The sequence below is a fragment of the Rutilus rutilus genome, assembly GCF_951802725.1.
Source record: "Rutilus rutilus genome assembly, chromosome: 10".
Classification (NCBI taxonomy): domain Eukaryota; kingdom Metazoa; phylum Chordata; class Actinopteri; order Cypriniformes; family Leuciscidae; genus Rutilus; species Rutilus rutilus.
The window spans coordinates 4305487-4320492 of record NC_140215.1 but is presented as its reverse complement, the minus strand read 5'-3'; the positions used below and the strand labels follow the sequence as shown (position 1 = coordinate 4320492).

General features: G+C 37.7%; 1 protein-coding gene across 2 annotated transcripts in view; it reads right to left on the bottom strand.

Moving 5' to 3' along the window:
- LOC311298239 (sodium channel protein type 2 subunit alpha-like) overlaps window positions 1–15006 on the bottom strand; it is a 39251-nt gene that overhangs the window by 4559 nt on the left and 19686 nt on the right. Inside the window, exons 15-23 of one of the 2 annotated variants that reach the window (XM_084420998.1) lie at window positions 12208–12340; window positions 10667–10821; window positions 10200–10373; window positions 7951–8073; window positions 1822–2094; window positions 1270–1323; window positions 1042–1182; window positions 743–847; window positions 89–359 (exon numbers count right to left, since the gene is read on the bottom strand). In XM_084420998.1, coding sequence (XP_084277124.1) covers window positions 89–359; window positions 743–847; window positions 1042–1182; window positions 1270–1323; window positions 1822–2094; window positions 7951–8073; window positions 10200–10373; window positions 10667–10821; window positions 12208–12340 — 1429 coding nt within the window. The remainder of the gene's footprint in view (window positions 1–88; window positions 360–742; window positions 848–1041; window positions 1183–1269; window positions 1324–1821; window positions 2095–7950; window positions 8074–10199; window positions 10374–10666; window positions 10822–12207; window positions 12341–15006) is intronic. The other variant, XM_084420999.1, reaches the window with a different exon arrangement.

The window sequence follows — 15006 nt, the reverse complement described above, 5'->3', positions numbered from 1 at the left end:
GATAATCACACTTATTTTGTGTATTCACTCATCCAAGTCGGGCAGAGCTTAGTAAAGGGTTAATTCCTCGTCATGCCGCAGATCTTACCTACGATAGACAGGACGACGACGATAAAGTCAAATACGTTCCAGCCAACGGTGAAGAAGTGATGCCGTAGCGAGATCATCTTTAGCACACATTCGCTGGTGAAGAGCACAATGAAGGCAACGTTGATCCAGTACAGCACTTTGTCCATTTTTTCGGACTGATCTTCTGTCTCCACCATCATAGTGACCATGTTGAGCCAAATAAGGACCATAATGAAAATGTCAAAGGCCTGATTGGTTACAAGGTCAAAGATGACTCCTTGAATCTTGTTCTTGAATAAATGAGAAGATGTACAGAAAGAGATGTTAGTTTTATTCAAAGACATTTACAAATAAGAAAATATGGTTTAAAGCAGGGTTCCTGGAGGGCCACTGTCCTGCACAGTTTAGCTCCAACCCTGATCAAACGCACCCGAGCAAGCTAATCAATGTCTTCAGGATCACTAGAAACTCACAGCTAGGTGTGTTTGATCAGGGTTGGAGCTAAACTGTGCAGGACCGAGTTTGAGAAACCCTGGTTCACCCAAAAATGAACATCTCGTCATCATTTGCTTAAAAGCAGCGTTTGCATTTATAAGAGATGATAATACAGTTCTGGAGGGTCATGATGACAAGAATGCAATTTTTAGAGCTATTCTTTCACAGGAATGCTTACTTTTGGCCTTGGAATAGGTTTTTGAGGCTTCTTTGAGCCAAGCTTCTTCATAGCATTGTAATATTTCTTCTGCTCTTCTGTCATGAAAATATCCTGACCTCCAAAGTAAAGACAGAAAACAGAAAGATCATTTTTCGACAACCAAGGAGGACTTGATTTCAGAATCCAAAACATGTACTTTGCATGTAAAGAGTCGTCTGTGTAGTGCATCCAGTAGACAACAAACTAGCCTTAGAAGAAATCCCTGAAGTCTCAAATCAAGATACGATCAGAAGAAGCTTAAGCCAATAGATACTTATCTTTTTCTTCTGCTGATTGAAGTTGTCAATGATCACGCCAATGAAGAGATTTAATGTGAAAAAAGCCCCAAGGATGATGAAGATGACAAAATAGAGGTACATATACAGATTCACCTCATACTCTGGCTGCTCATACACCTGCTGACATGGAGATAGTTTTATAATGGAGTTAATCTATAATAAATAAAATAAAATGAATTATATAGTATTGAAGCATTAATTACTTACTTTACGAGAGTCTACCGCTGCATACATAATGGGCATCCACCCCTTAAATGTGGCCTTGACAAAATAAAAAATGAACAGTTTACTTTTTCATTTTTAGGACCATTATTTATTTCTTTTTTGCATTATAACATTATTTTCAATGACAAATAATCTTTTTTTTTTTTTACTTAAATAATAATAAACATAATTCTTAATTCTTAAAATAAATTGTGAAAGTACTTAACATGGTATAAATTGTCTTTAATTTATGCAATAAAATCATACTGACAATAATAATATAAATAATGTAATAATAATAATAATACAAATTATAATAATAATAGGAATTACAAAACTTCTGGATGCATTACAGTACTGATAACAAACAAACAAATAAATAAATAAAAATGACAACATCAGATTCACCAACTGTAGTCAATTTTCCAACGATGTTGAATATTTTTCATGATGGAACATATACATAGTTCTACATTTTCCATGTTCTAGATTTAAAATAAGTAAATAAAATCTCTCTCATATTTACCGACTACCAGCTATTGAGGGCATCCTTACCACTTGTAGCAAGGCCAGGTATCCATTTCCCACATTGTCAAAGTTAATCTTCAGATTTTTCCAGCGAGTTGCATTTTCATATCTATCACAGTCGGTTTTGTTAAGGACTTCTGTGATAGGCATGCGTTTGTCCGTGGTAGAATTTACACATTCAAAAAACTTTCCGGCAAAGAAGTTGACGCCCACAATGCTAAAAATGAGCCAGAAGATGAGACAGACCAGCAGAACGTTCATGATGGAAGGGATGGCACCCAGAAGAGCATTCACAACCACCTGTGTCCACAGAAACATCACAAACTTACAAAGTGTTATGAATATGATGCAATAATCATGGAAGCACTTTGTTTGACAGCGTACAGTATTTTACATTCAATGTTTTGAATCTACTTGAATATAATGGCTGCTTGTTGATGAATGATGATTCCTCTGACTGAAATAAAAGCAGCCTGCTTTAAAACTATTTCACACACACATCAAGATACATCAAATATGATCAAAATATCATCAAATATTTGTTATTGTAATTAGTTCGATTCCCAGGGAAAGCAAGAACTGATAAGAATGTAAATGTGTACCTTGAAATGCACAGAGGTGGACAGAGTACACAACTTCCTTACTTGAGTGAAAGTACAGAAGTACTTGTTTTTAAAAGTATCAAAAGTAAAAAGTAAATGTCAATGCATTGTTTTATTATTGTTGCATTGCTGTATGTAATACTTACAGTACCTTATGCCTCTGAATCTATGCCTGCCTACCCTCATATCAATATCAAATTTATTTCTCGAACAAAGTTCCAGTAGTGAGATTGAATGTGAGATTGAATAAGTGCACTCAATAACGTCCACAATGGTTTCAGACATCCAAAGGGCTGTTCCCTTTTTTTGGGGCATTTAGTATTAATATGTTAGTCTTACTGTTATCTATAAGCTAGTGTGCTCCAAAACATGGACAAACTTTGCATTTAGAAGACCAAACTCAACGTTGAAAATGAAAATCAGGTTGATGTCAGAATCCAACGCCAGAATGACATTAATCTCCAACGTTGGATAGACATTGCATTGTGGTTGAAAATGAAAATTGGGTTGACGTCAGAAACCAACATCAGTCGGGTTCTGACGTCAACCGACTTTCATTTCCAGCCAAAATCCAAAGTCTGTCGGGTTCTGACGTCAACCGACTTTCATTTCCAGCCAAAATCCAAAGTCTGTCGGGTTCTGACGTCAACCCGACTTTCATTTCCAACCAAAATCCAAAGTCTGTCGGGTTCTGACGTCAACCGACTTTCATTTCCAGCCAAAATCCAAAGTCTGTCGGGTTCTGACGTCAACCCGACTTTCATTTCCAACCAAAATCCAAAGTCTGTCGGGTTCTGACGTCAACCCGACTTTCATTTCCAGCCAAAATCCAAAGTCTGTCGGGTTCTGACGTCAACCCGACTTTCATTTCCAACCAAAATCCAAAGTCTGTCGGGTTCTGACGTCAACCCGACTTTCATTTCCAACCAAAATCCAAAGTCTGTCGGGTTCTGACGTCAACCTGACTTTCATTTCCAGCCAAAATCCAAAGTCTGTCGGGTTCTGACGTCAACCCGACTTTCATTTCCAGCCAAAATCCAAAGTCTGTCGGGTTCTGACGTCAACCCGACTTTCATTTCCAACCAAAATCCAAAGTCTGTCGGGTTCTGACGTCAACCCGACTTTCATTTCCAACCAAAATCCAAAGTCTGTCGGGTTCTGACATCAACCCGACTTTCATTTCCAGCCAAAATCCAAAGTCTGTCGGGTTCTGACGTCAACCGACTTTCATTTCCAGCCAAAATCCAAAGTCTGTCGGGTTCTGACATCAACCCGACTTTCATTTCCAGCCAAAATCCAAAGTCTGTCGGGTTCTGACATCAACCCGACTTTCATTTCCAGCCAAAATCCAAAGTCTGTCGGGTTCTGACATCAACCCGACTTTCATTTCCAACCAAAATCCAAAGTCTGTCCGGTTCTGACGTCAACCCGACTTTCATTTCCAGCCAAAATCCAAAGTCTGTCGGGTTCTGACGTCAACCCGACTTTCATTTCCAACCAAAATCCAAAGTCTGTCGGGTTCTGACGTCAACCCGACTTTCATTTCCAACCAAAATCCAAAGTCTGTCGGGTTCTGACGTCAACCCGACTTTCATTTCCAGCCAAAATCCAAAGTCTGTCGGGTTCTGACGTCAACCCGACTTTCATTTCCAACCAAAATCCAAAGTCTGTCGGGTTCTGACGTCAACCCGACTTTCATTTCAAACCAAAATCCAAAGTCTGTCGGGTTCTGACGTCAACCCGACTTTCATTTCAAACCAAAATCCAAAGTCTGTCGGGTTCTGACGTCAACCCGACTTTCATTTCAAACCAAAATCCAAAGTCTGTCGGGTTCTGACGTCAACCCGACTTTCATTTCAAACCAAAATCCAAAGTCTGTCAGGTTCTGACATCAACCCGACTTTCATTTCAAACCAAAATCCAAAGTCTGTCGGGTTCTGACGTCAACCCGACTTTCATTTCCAACCAAAGTCCAAAGTCTGTCGGGTTCTGACGTCAACCCGACTTTCATTTCCAACCAAAATCCAAAGTCTGTCGGGTTCTGACGTCAACCCGACTTTCATTTCCAACCAAAATCCAAAGTCTGTCGGGTTCTGACGTCAACCCGACTTTCATTTCCAACCAAAATCCAAAGTCTGTCGGGTTCTGACGTCAACCCGACTTTCATTTCCAGCCAAAATCCAAAGTCTGTCGGGTTCTGACGTCAACCCGACTTTCATTTCCAACCAAAATCCAAAGTCTGTCGGGTTCTGACGTCAACCCGACTTTCATTTCCAACCAAAATCCAAAGTCTGTCGGGTTCTGACGTCAACCCGACTTTCATTTCCAACCAAAATCCAAAGTCTGTCGGGTTCTGACGTCAACCCGACTTTCATTTCCAACCAAAATCCAAAGTCTGTCGGGTTCTGACGTCAACCCGACTTTCATTTCCAACCAAAATCCAAAGTCTGTCGGGTTCTGACGTCAACCCGACTTTCATTTCCAACCAAAATCCAAAGTCTGTCCGGTTCTGACGTCAACCCGACTTTCATTTCCAGCCAAAATCCAAAGTCTGTCGGGTTCTGACGTCAACCCGACTTTCATTTCCAACCAAAATCCAAAGTCTGTCGGGTTCTGACGTCAACCTGACTTTCATTTGAAAAGTTGCAACCAAAATGCAAGCCCTGCAACCAAAATCATCCCCTGACTGACGTTACTACTTTCTACTCAAGGACCTTGACAGAATTGTAGTGGAGTAAAAAGTACGATATTTGTCTTTCAAATGTAGTGAAGTTTAAGTAAAAAGTTTCCAGAAAAAAATAATACTCAAGTAAAGTACAGACACTCAAAAAGTGTACTTAAGTACAGTACTCAAGTAAATGTACTTTGTTATTGTCCACCTCTATGCGATGTAAGTCGCTTTGGATAAAAGCATCTGCCAAATGCATAAATGTAAATGTAAATGCAAAAGGCTGAAAAATCGACATGTAACTTTTTAGCCATATTACCCAGCTCTATTACAGGCCTGATTCACCTGTAAAACAAAGTGCATCCTGTTTTAATTCTGTTGACTCGGTTTTGGCAAAGAGAGGAAAACACACGAGTGTAATAAGAAGCTTCCCAACGCATAATGGTTAGCAGTAACAACAACCGGAGAACGTTATTATATCCGGCAATTACAACAACAACGAAAAACACACGAGGGGAGAATCTGGGAAAGAAGAAAGAGGAATGGAGAGGGAAAGTTATCGTTGCACGTCGATCTGTGCACTCACTGGTTTGGTTTTGCAGTTCGAAGGGTTGTGCAAAGTTCAGAATTCAACAGTCGGCTCCGCTGATATTCTGCATCCTTTGTACGACCTCAATTCAATTTCAGGAACCGAACTGCAATCTAAATGCCTCTCAATTCAATTCTGAACGACGCACAACCCTGACGGTTCGGCATGAAAAAGCATGACCTTTAGGAAGTACCGTGAAGCCACAGTATTTCTTTACTGTAAACGAACAAACACAAAAAGAAATTAAAGCACATGTTAAAGGCACTCAGCAGCAATAACACAACCGGATGCATGGTGTATTTCTAGACACTGTCGATACAAACAGAGCAAAGAGTGGAGAGGAGAGATCAGTGATTGCCACGTGAGGGGAAGCCTTCGCAACATCACATTTATGTGGAAAGCGTACGCAAGCGTTTGGTCAATAGCAGCACAATCGACCTCCTGAGCTTATTACATAAAGCTGCACGTCAATGCTCCCTATCATTGCCTGCAATTCACAGCTTGGAATTGTTTAGTAAAACACCACAAATGGTGACCAGACACAGGATTATATCTCAGTACCGACCCCATCACACACATTACAGCAGATTTTACATAGCATCCGTAGTGGCGATGTCCTTAAAATCAAACATAGAAATGTATTAATATTACTATGAACTGCATAGGAACATTACCGAGTGTCTGGATTCTAAATGTCTCCTGATTTGCAATGGTTTCAAGCTCCCGGCAGCCTCATAAAACACACTGTGTTCAGCTTTTTGAAGATGAGGTAACGTCTATCAATTTTTTCCCACTTTCTAAGCACCTTTTACTGAAAAATCACACAAAAATCTCCAAAATTCCTCTGGGATGCTGTGCAAGCTTAGAGAAAAGTCAGGTCACTGTTTGACAGTCATCTCAGTGATAAATCCACCTTTTTATCTGCATCGTCTAAAATGGGGAGCTTAAACTGATGGTGAGCAGGTTGATGTGAGTCTTGTGCTTATTGATCAGGATTACTGGGGACTCATGCTGTGACACATGTTTAGCTGGAACGGTCAGAGGAGGAGACAGAGGAAAAAGCCACAGGGATGATTTACTGTACAACAGAAACACGCTTCTCTCTACGCTCTTAAAGTCAACATAAAATCCAACTAAATTCCATTTACTTAATGCATGTTTTGTGGTCTTATTGGAAAGGATTATGTGCACATTATACTAAAGTGAAACTTTTTCATCAGTTAATATTTCAGGATTTTTGTGGTTTCTCTGATGCCGGTTAATGGTCGCAAACAGTAAAGCATGGCGTTAGCAACACCAGGGTCATGGGTTTGATTGCCATTGAATGCAATCAAATGCAAATGAAATGCAAGTCTCTTTGGATACTATGCATAAATGTAATGCATGAAACTAAATACAATATTTGATCTATTTTTAAATGATTTACTTATTTGAATATTACATTTTAATATTTTAATAATTATTAGCCTTTCATCAACTTACAAACCCCCTGCAGTTTGCTAAAAAAATTTATGAAATAAAAAACAGTTTGGGGAAAATCAATAATACTGCTTCATGTTGACTTTAATGAGCTGATCTGCTGAGGACTTCATTCAGATACATCACCTCTTATCAACCCAAAACTACTGAAAAGGAATTGTCACACTTGTTGTAATTTTTAAAGGATGTTTTTAACTTAAACTAAAGTGCAACAGACAACCAATCATGAGCTTGGCTATGCACTTTTGCCAGAACATTTTCCAAGTGCTGTATTTATGTTACTTCTATTTTCATTTATTTCCATTCACCAGACTGGATTTATGCGGTGACAACTCCAAAAACGTTATAAAACACTATCAAAAAAGGCTGCATGCTGTCAAATCAGGGTTTGAAATTTTGTAACCTCAGTTAACTCTGAGTTTACAACTGTTCAAATTCTTGAAAAACGTCTGTATGAGCGACTCAAATGCTCCGCTCTCCACCCAGATATAAAAGCTGCTGTCGGTTAATGAGAATTTGATGGATCAATTGCACTCAGAAGTCATAAAACCTTTCAGTTTTATGGACATTGTCATCTTGGATTTTACGTTGATCGCTTTTGCTATGATTACTGGTAAGAAAATACATGCTTGACTCTCGTTGCACATTCATACAGACAGTTATTCGAGATGTTACTGTAAGTTTCGGTTTGAACGGGACATTTGGTAAGTAAATGCGGTTGTCAATCCCAAAAACTGACAGGGTGAACATAGCTTTTGATTGAATGAAGTCCTCTATATTATCAGTTTAACAATAAAGGCCACATTAAGAGATTTTACCCTCATTCCCTCAAAGCGCGAGAGAGCTCGGAGAGGTCGGAAGGCTCTCAGTGTTCGGAGAGATTTGATGGCGCCCAGCTCTGAATACTGCAGGGCGTTGGCCACCAGGCTGATCAGAGAGACCTACACACATAAACAGAGGTAATTAGGAGAAAAGCAGGCACGCTTACATTTCTTCCTGCTCTGATCTCTACCTCCCTGTGGTGTCTTATGGGAAAAATGGCCTTTCAAATGTACAAATGACCAGTTTGCTCACCCAATCAAACAGCATGAACTCTAAGCACCCACATGCATAACACACACAAAAAACGATCATTTCAAGTCGCTCACACACAGTTCACTGATGCTCTCTTGCTAATGGTGCTGGGGGGAATTTACTAAAAAAAATGTTGACGTCGTTGATTTGCACCTGCTGTCTGCGTTGTTTTAGCAACCAATTCACAATAAGGACTCATGCAAATGCTGCAAACTCGTAGACAAAATCTGAGCTAAATGCGATCTGCATGGCGCAGAGAGTAATAGGGCCAGATTTACTAAACAGGGCAAATTAGCGTGAGTGAAAAAAAGCGGTGTTGGGAGTGGAGAGTTCTGCGCGTGATCTGCAATTCGTACGAATTCTACGAGGTGGCTAATTCGTACGAATTCATACGACCTCACTCGTACGAATTAGTAAGATTTTTGCTAAATCGTGCATATTTTACGAATTGCTCAATTCGTTTGAATTCATACGAATGACCCCCTGACCCCGCCCCTAAACCTACCCATCACGTGGGTTTAGACAAATCGTACAAATTCGTACGAGTGAGGTTGTACGAATTCATACAAATTAGCCACTTTTTTATCACTCGTACGAATTCGTACGAATTGGTCGTGAGATCATGTTGGATGATGCGCAAATTAGCTTTTTTTGGGGCGTTAAATAATGGCGCAAATACCAGTAAATCGACTAGCGCACGCCTTCCATGATTCATTTAAATACTCTCCTCCCATAATTTGTGCTTCTGAAAGGGAAACTCCCAATGCATATGCAATAAGGTCAGCCGCAAAAGCACAACATTTTTAACTGCGTGTCTTTAGTAAAAAAAACTACTAAAATTGTGACCTAGTATAAACCAAAATGAGCATGTTTGCACTGAAAAGAATGACAATAACTTAATTAAAATACTCATTGTACTAAATACTAATACAGTGCATTTAACAAATGATTAAAGTGGGTTGTGGTTGATTTTTTTTGGGGGGGGGTAACGCACACAGAATTGGCACAACTGTTTAGTAAATCCCCCAGTCTCTTTTATTGTTTTGTCATTATGTTGACAAAATAAAAAGGTGTTAAATAAATTAAGATTAGTTCAAAATGAATATTATATCATGATGTACTCATCCTCATGTCATTCCAAACCTGTATGACTTCTGTGTAACACCAAAGGAGATCAGGTCAGGCAGAATGTCCGCTGTGCCCTTTTCCAGCGTTTATTTATTACAAAATATAAATGTAAAAGTACTTTAAAATCTTAAACTTGTTTTATTTCAGCTAGTTGCCAAAACAACATTTCTCATTTTCATTTAGTTTAACAATGTACTAAATTAACTAAAACTGAAATGAAAAATAAATAAATAAAACCTATACCATTTTTTAAAACTCTAATAAAATGACTAAAACTTTAAAATTAAATTGAAATATGTGACCCTGGATCACAAAACCAGTCACATGTCGCACAGGTATATTTGTGGCAATAGCCAACAATACATTGTATGGGTCGAAATTATTCCAAAAATTATTAGGATATTAAGATATCATGTTCCATGAAGATATTTAGTAAATTTCCTACCGTAAATATATAAAACATTTATTTTTGTGAGTGAATGCAGCACAATCGTGAACATAAATGAACAACTTTAAAGGCAATTTTCTCAATGTTTCGATTTTTTTGCATCCTCAGATTCCAGATTTTTAAATAGTTGTATCTCGACCAAATATTGTCGATATAATATTATATGTATATATATATATATATATATATATATATATATACACAATTTGTTTAAATATACAAATAAAAATTATTTCAAAATATTAATAAAATCTATAAAAGTATCTCACTAAAAAAACACATTATGAAGAAGAGCATTCTGGTCCATGGGAGAAAAAAGTCAGTCACACAGATTTGAAATGACATGAGGGTGAAAGAATGTTGCAGAATTTTCATTATTTGAGTTTGATATCATATTAATTCAAAAGCTGAACCTACATCAACAATAATAAAATCCAGCCAGCACCAAAGATTGGTGAAGTATTTGGCAAATCCATATGCGACCCATTTCAGCAGCATCTCAAGAATGAAGATGTAGGTGAAAACTTTATCAGCAAATTCCAGTATGATCTTTACGTTTACTCTTGTTTCAAGGTAAATGTCCTCAAAAGCCTGAAAAACATATGTAAGATGTTAAAATAAACAATTAGAATTAAACTAGTATACATAGCAACAAGCTGAGTAAAAAAAAAAAAATAATAATAATAATCCATCCAAGATAGTGGACAAAATGAGAAAAATGTTGATTATGAATGAGCATAAAATGTATTAAATACCAAAAAGCATTTATTAAAAAAAAAGAAGTAAAAAATGTGCCCTGTATTATTCTACTTCTTAGATTGTTAGCAACATGTTCATGTCAAACTACTTAAGTCTCACAAACAAGCAAATGTATTTCCCCTTACCAGAGCGCCACTGCTAAGCAGAATCATGAAGATGATGAAGGTCTCAAACCAGCTGTGCTCCACAATGTTATAGCATGTCTGTCTCAGCAGCCACCACCTCTTCCACATGCCCTTTTCAGCATCCACCTGGCAGCACCGGAACCTTCGGACGCACCCTGAAAACCAAATCCAATTACTCTTTCATTTTTCAAAATCTTTCATTTTTACTTACAAACCTTTAATATGATTCATAATTCAACATCATTGCTGAGTATTTTCTCTTTAAAACTGAAATTATCTAAAGACAGTTTCAAAAACACAGTGTGAAATCGCTGGTGTTTCTCATGTCACAAACTACTTTGTAGCCAATCACGTAGCATAGCATTAATTATGACCACTGTGAAGCAGTGGAGTCTCAAGAGAAGCCAGGTTATCCCTGTATATTTTTCTGTTGATATGAAAAATTGGGTAGATTTAGCAGTATATTGTATTGTATATTAAGATGTTATGATGAACTATATGCCTTTCTCCACTGACGTTCTGGGATGGGGTTTCTAAGGATGCTGATTGTTAGAAGGCAGCTGTCTGACTCTGAGATTGCGAAAGGGGGAACATGGTTTGTGTCACATTAGCAACACATTATTAGCTGTTTTATAACGTAGTCAAGCAAAAGGCTTATCATATTAATTACCGTTATGTGTCCGACGTTGTAATGCAGTGTTCCCATTGTGCAGTGTTTACCTTATAGTGAGTTTACCGAGTGGATCTCTGAGCTGGTGTGGGTGAGTGGAGGCGGGGCTAATTAGCATATTCATGAATCCGCATATTTTGAGTTTGAATGGATACAATTATTGACTACAGTGGACTTTAAAAAGTCAGTTCCCTCAGGTTTACATTTACATATACATATATATATATATGAAGAGTTCAGATGCAAAAGCCTCTAAGTGCCATCTGAAATTTTCTTCTAGAATGATAATTGTTTTATCAAGCTCGTATATTCAATAATTTCACTTAAATGGCAATGCAAATGACCTATTAATTGTCATTTAAGTGAAATTACTAAACTTAAATATACAAACTTTATACAAATGATCATTCTATATATATATATATATATATATATACACACACTGTATAGGACTAAAAATTAAGACCAAAAGCATTTTTTTGGTTGTAAACTGTTCTTCTAAAGGTTTGTCTACCCTTTTGCCAAATAGGTAGGACAATTTCAACAACCATAATGCACTGGGTATTTTGCCATCCAAGGCCACTCCTTCCAGTCTGCTATGGATATGCTTGACCATGCGGAAAACCATTGAGTGCGACTCATGCAGTGCATTATGGGTATTTTCGAGCCGTTGAGCGAACATCGGTTGTACACTTGTTATTGTGGTGCATCGTGAGATTGGATGATAAATGGAAATAAATATCATGGATACTGTAAATATCATGGTATTTCCCACTGTTTCTACCAAACTTTTTTTTTGTAAGAGTTGAAGACTGAAGAACACATTTTACAACAGTCTTAATATAGTGAACAAATACATGAGCTGAATCACCTGTTGTGAAACAAGCTTCTGGTTCTGTAGATTCCTCAAGTTCAAAGTCCAAATCATCTTCTCCTTCTTTAACGATGTGTCTGAGGTCCACCGTGCTGCCCTCTGAAGAGCTGGGAGCCACGTCAGACAGCTTCTGCAAGAGCACACACACACACACACACCACACATTACTATAGCAACCGCAGAAGAGATGATACATGTGCACACGGTTTCATTTCAGCTGAGTCACAGAGACAAGCCTGAGAAGTAAGACTTGCTTAGTGAGATGCCTTGGATAAAACCCTTTATCAAGTGTATGATTGACTTTATCTAGTTGGCATTTCCAAAAACGTATAAGCCATGAACCAAGCTCTGAGATAAATCATAGTACACAATACCATACATTTAAAGTTTAATGCAAAATGTACAAGCATTGAAACTTGAAGTTGAAATCACATTGACTACAGACACACATACAATCACTTAATCTCTTGTCCTGAATGGTTTATATAGTACATTTTGTCTCTCGTTTTTGTCTTCTCGTTATCACTGAATAGCTGATGAAAATTAAAAATAAAAATAAAGTAAAATTGATTATTGTAAAGTGGATATTTGTAGAAATACCTTTTTGAAGGCCTAATTATATCCCAAATTACATATATGTATATACTTTCAGCTTGACATGGAAGACATAAAATAACATTTTCAGATCATTTTTGGAAAATGCACCCATTCCATAGACTGAATGCATTATTGCGCTTGTCCAATTAACCATGACCATATCTCAAATCTCAGCTGTGTAGAGCTGTGTATGTACATACTCATATGTAAACATGTATGTACATACAATGCTGTTAAAAGGTGCGAGGCACACAACCAAGAAAAAACACTCTCCGTCTTGTCTGGAGGAAAAAAGATTGGTCAAACTCAATAAATAAATCAGGATAAATCAATAGAAGCAATAATACAGAATCATCTGTTGATGTCTTGAAGACCATCAGTCAGCGATCATGGCTCTGGGCCAAAATGTAATGAGCAGCCTTTCTGTCTGCTTTATCATGCTAAAACTCACATGCAACCATGCAAGTGATGATCTAAAACACTCTCCTTCACGTTCCTCATGCAAACGGCACAGAAGAACAGATTTTTCTAAGCTAACGGTACAATACACAGAAAATATATAGCTCACACAATTGGGATTTTTTATTTAGATATTGAACTTTTTAGTAAATTCATAAAACAAAAATATATATTATTTTTTATTATATTCAGTGTACATTATTTGGTTTATTATAGTTATAATAAAGCTTTGTCCACCAGCTCACAAAGGATACATGCAATACTGTCCCATACTGCCCTTATTCAACCATTTGTGCCTATGATTCCTTACAATACTGCCTAAATAGTCAGCTCATTCGATTTTTTTTTTGAGTTTCAATTGAAAGCATATCACCCTTCACAAAACTAAAGCGGTAGACCTTTTTGGACAATTTCAAAGAGCTTGCCGTACAAATTACCAGTAGAAAACCATTTTATGCCAAAACCACAGACCGCCACATCCTCGATTCCCAACAGAAAGCAAATGAGCATGTTATCATGAGGCTAACATTCACACTCAGCACTTAAATGGCAGATAATGCGATCTGAAGACTGATATTCCCTGACCTCTCTTCCATAATGGGTCGTCGGGCAACATGTTGACGTAATCCACAATGCACTCATTGCAATTAACCCGACCGAAGAGGAACTTGACCACGATTACACCAGTGAGAAATCAAGTGAAACAATCAGAAAGCTATAATTTTTTGGGGGCCATCTACACCAAAGGATTGGTTCGACATCATTTGCACCGTTATTGAAGTATTCCTCCCTTTGTACTGTCCCGTACATTTACATTTACCTTAAAGGGATTTAAAGTACATTGACCCTCCATATCAAACACATTGCCAGAATCATGCTCTATAGTTTGAGTTACAGGAATGCTACAACATCTTTCCAAAAATATTTCAGAAGATAATTAGACAAGAACTAGGACCTTAAGCTTAGCCATCACAACTGTAGTGACATCTATCCCTTATAGCCTCATTTTTATTCACCTCAAATTAAATATGGCATCTACCCTGATCGAGGTCCAAAAGAAGTACATTATACTGTCACAGTGTCATACTGTATGCATTGCATACAAAATTCACTGCACAGTCCACAACCACTAGGCTATTTCAAGGGGACTTGGGTGCGCACTAATGAAAGACAACTTGTACACCAAACAGACCAGACACATATGGTTTTCAGTGACTGGATCATGTTTGGATCACAACTGACTGCATCAAAAGCCAGGAGTAAATGCACCCAAGATAAATTGTGATCGAACAAGCATTTGAAGGTGGTCTAGATTTAAATCAACGATATCCCATTATTTATCAAACTCTTTTACTGAGTTATGACTTGGTATATGGTTTCTCTTATTTCTCTCCCATTTTCCTCTTCTCTTCTAATCCCTATTAACATCCAACACTGACGGTAAATTCATAGAGAAGTGAAATGCAAAATCATACTCTGAATTATCATCAATAAATAAGTGGCATTTTGGATTTTGCTCAAGTGACTGTGCATGAATCTCTAATCGATCATATTAGAGATACATATGAATGAAGGAAATGCAAAAGCAGAGACCATACCAAACATATGATAATGGGAGGTGTAAAGGGGGGTTTGATCTGCACTAAAATCTTCATATCCACCCATCTCCCCCTGCTCTTTGTTTTCTTTATTTCTTTAAAACATCCTGAGGTCTTTGGAAAAAAATGTCAAATAATTTCA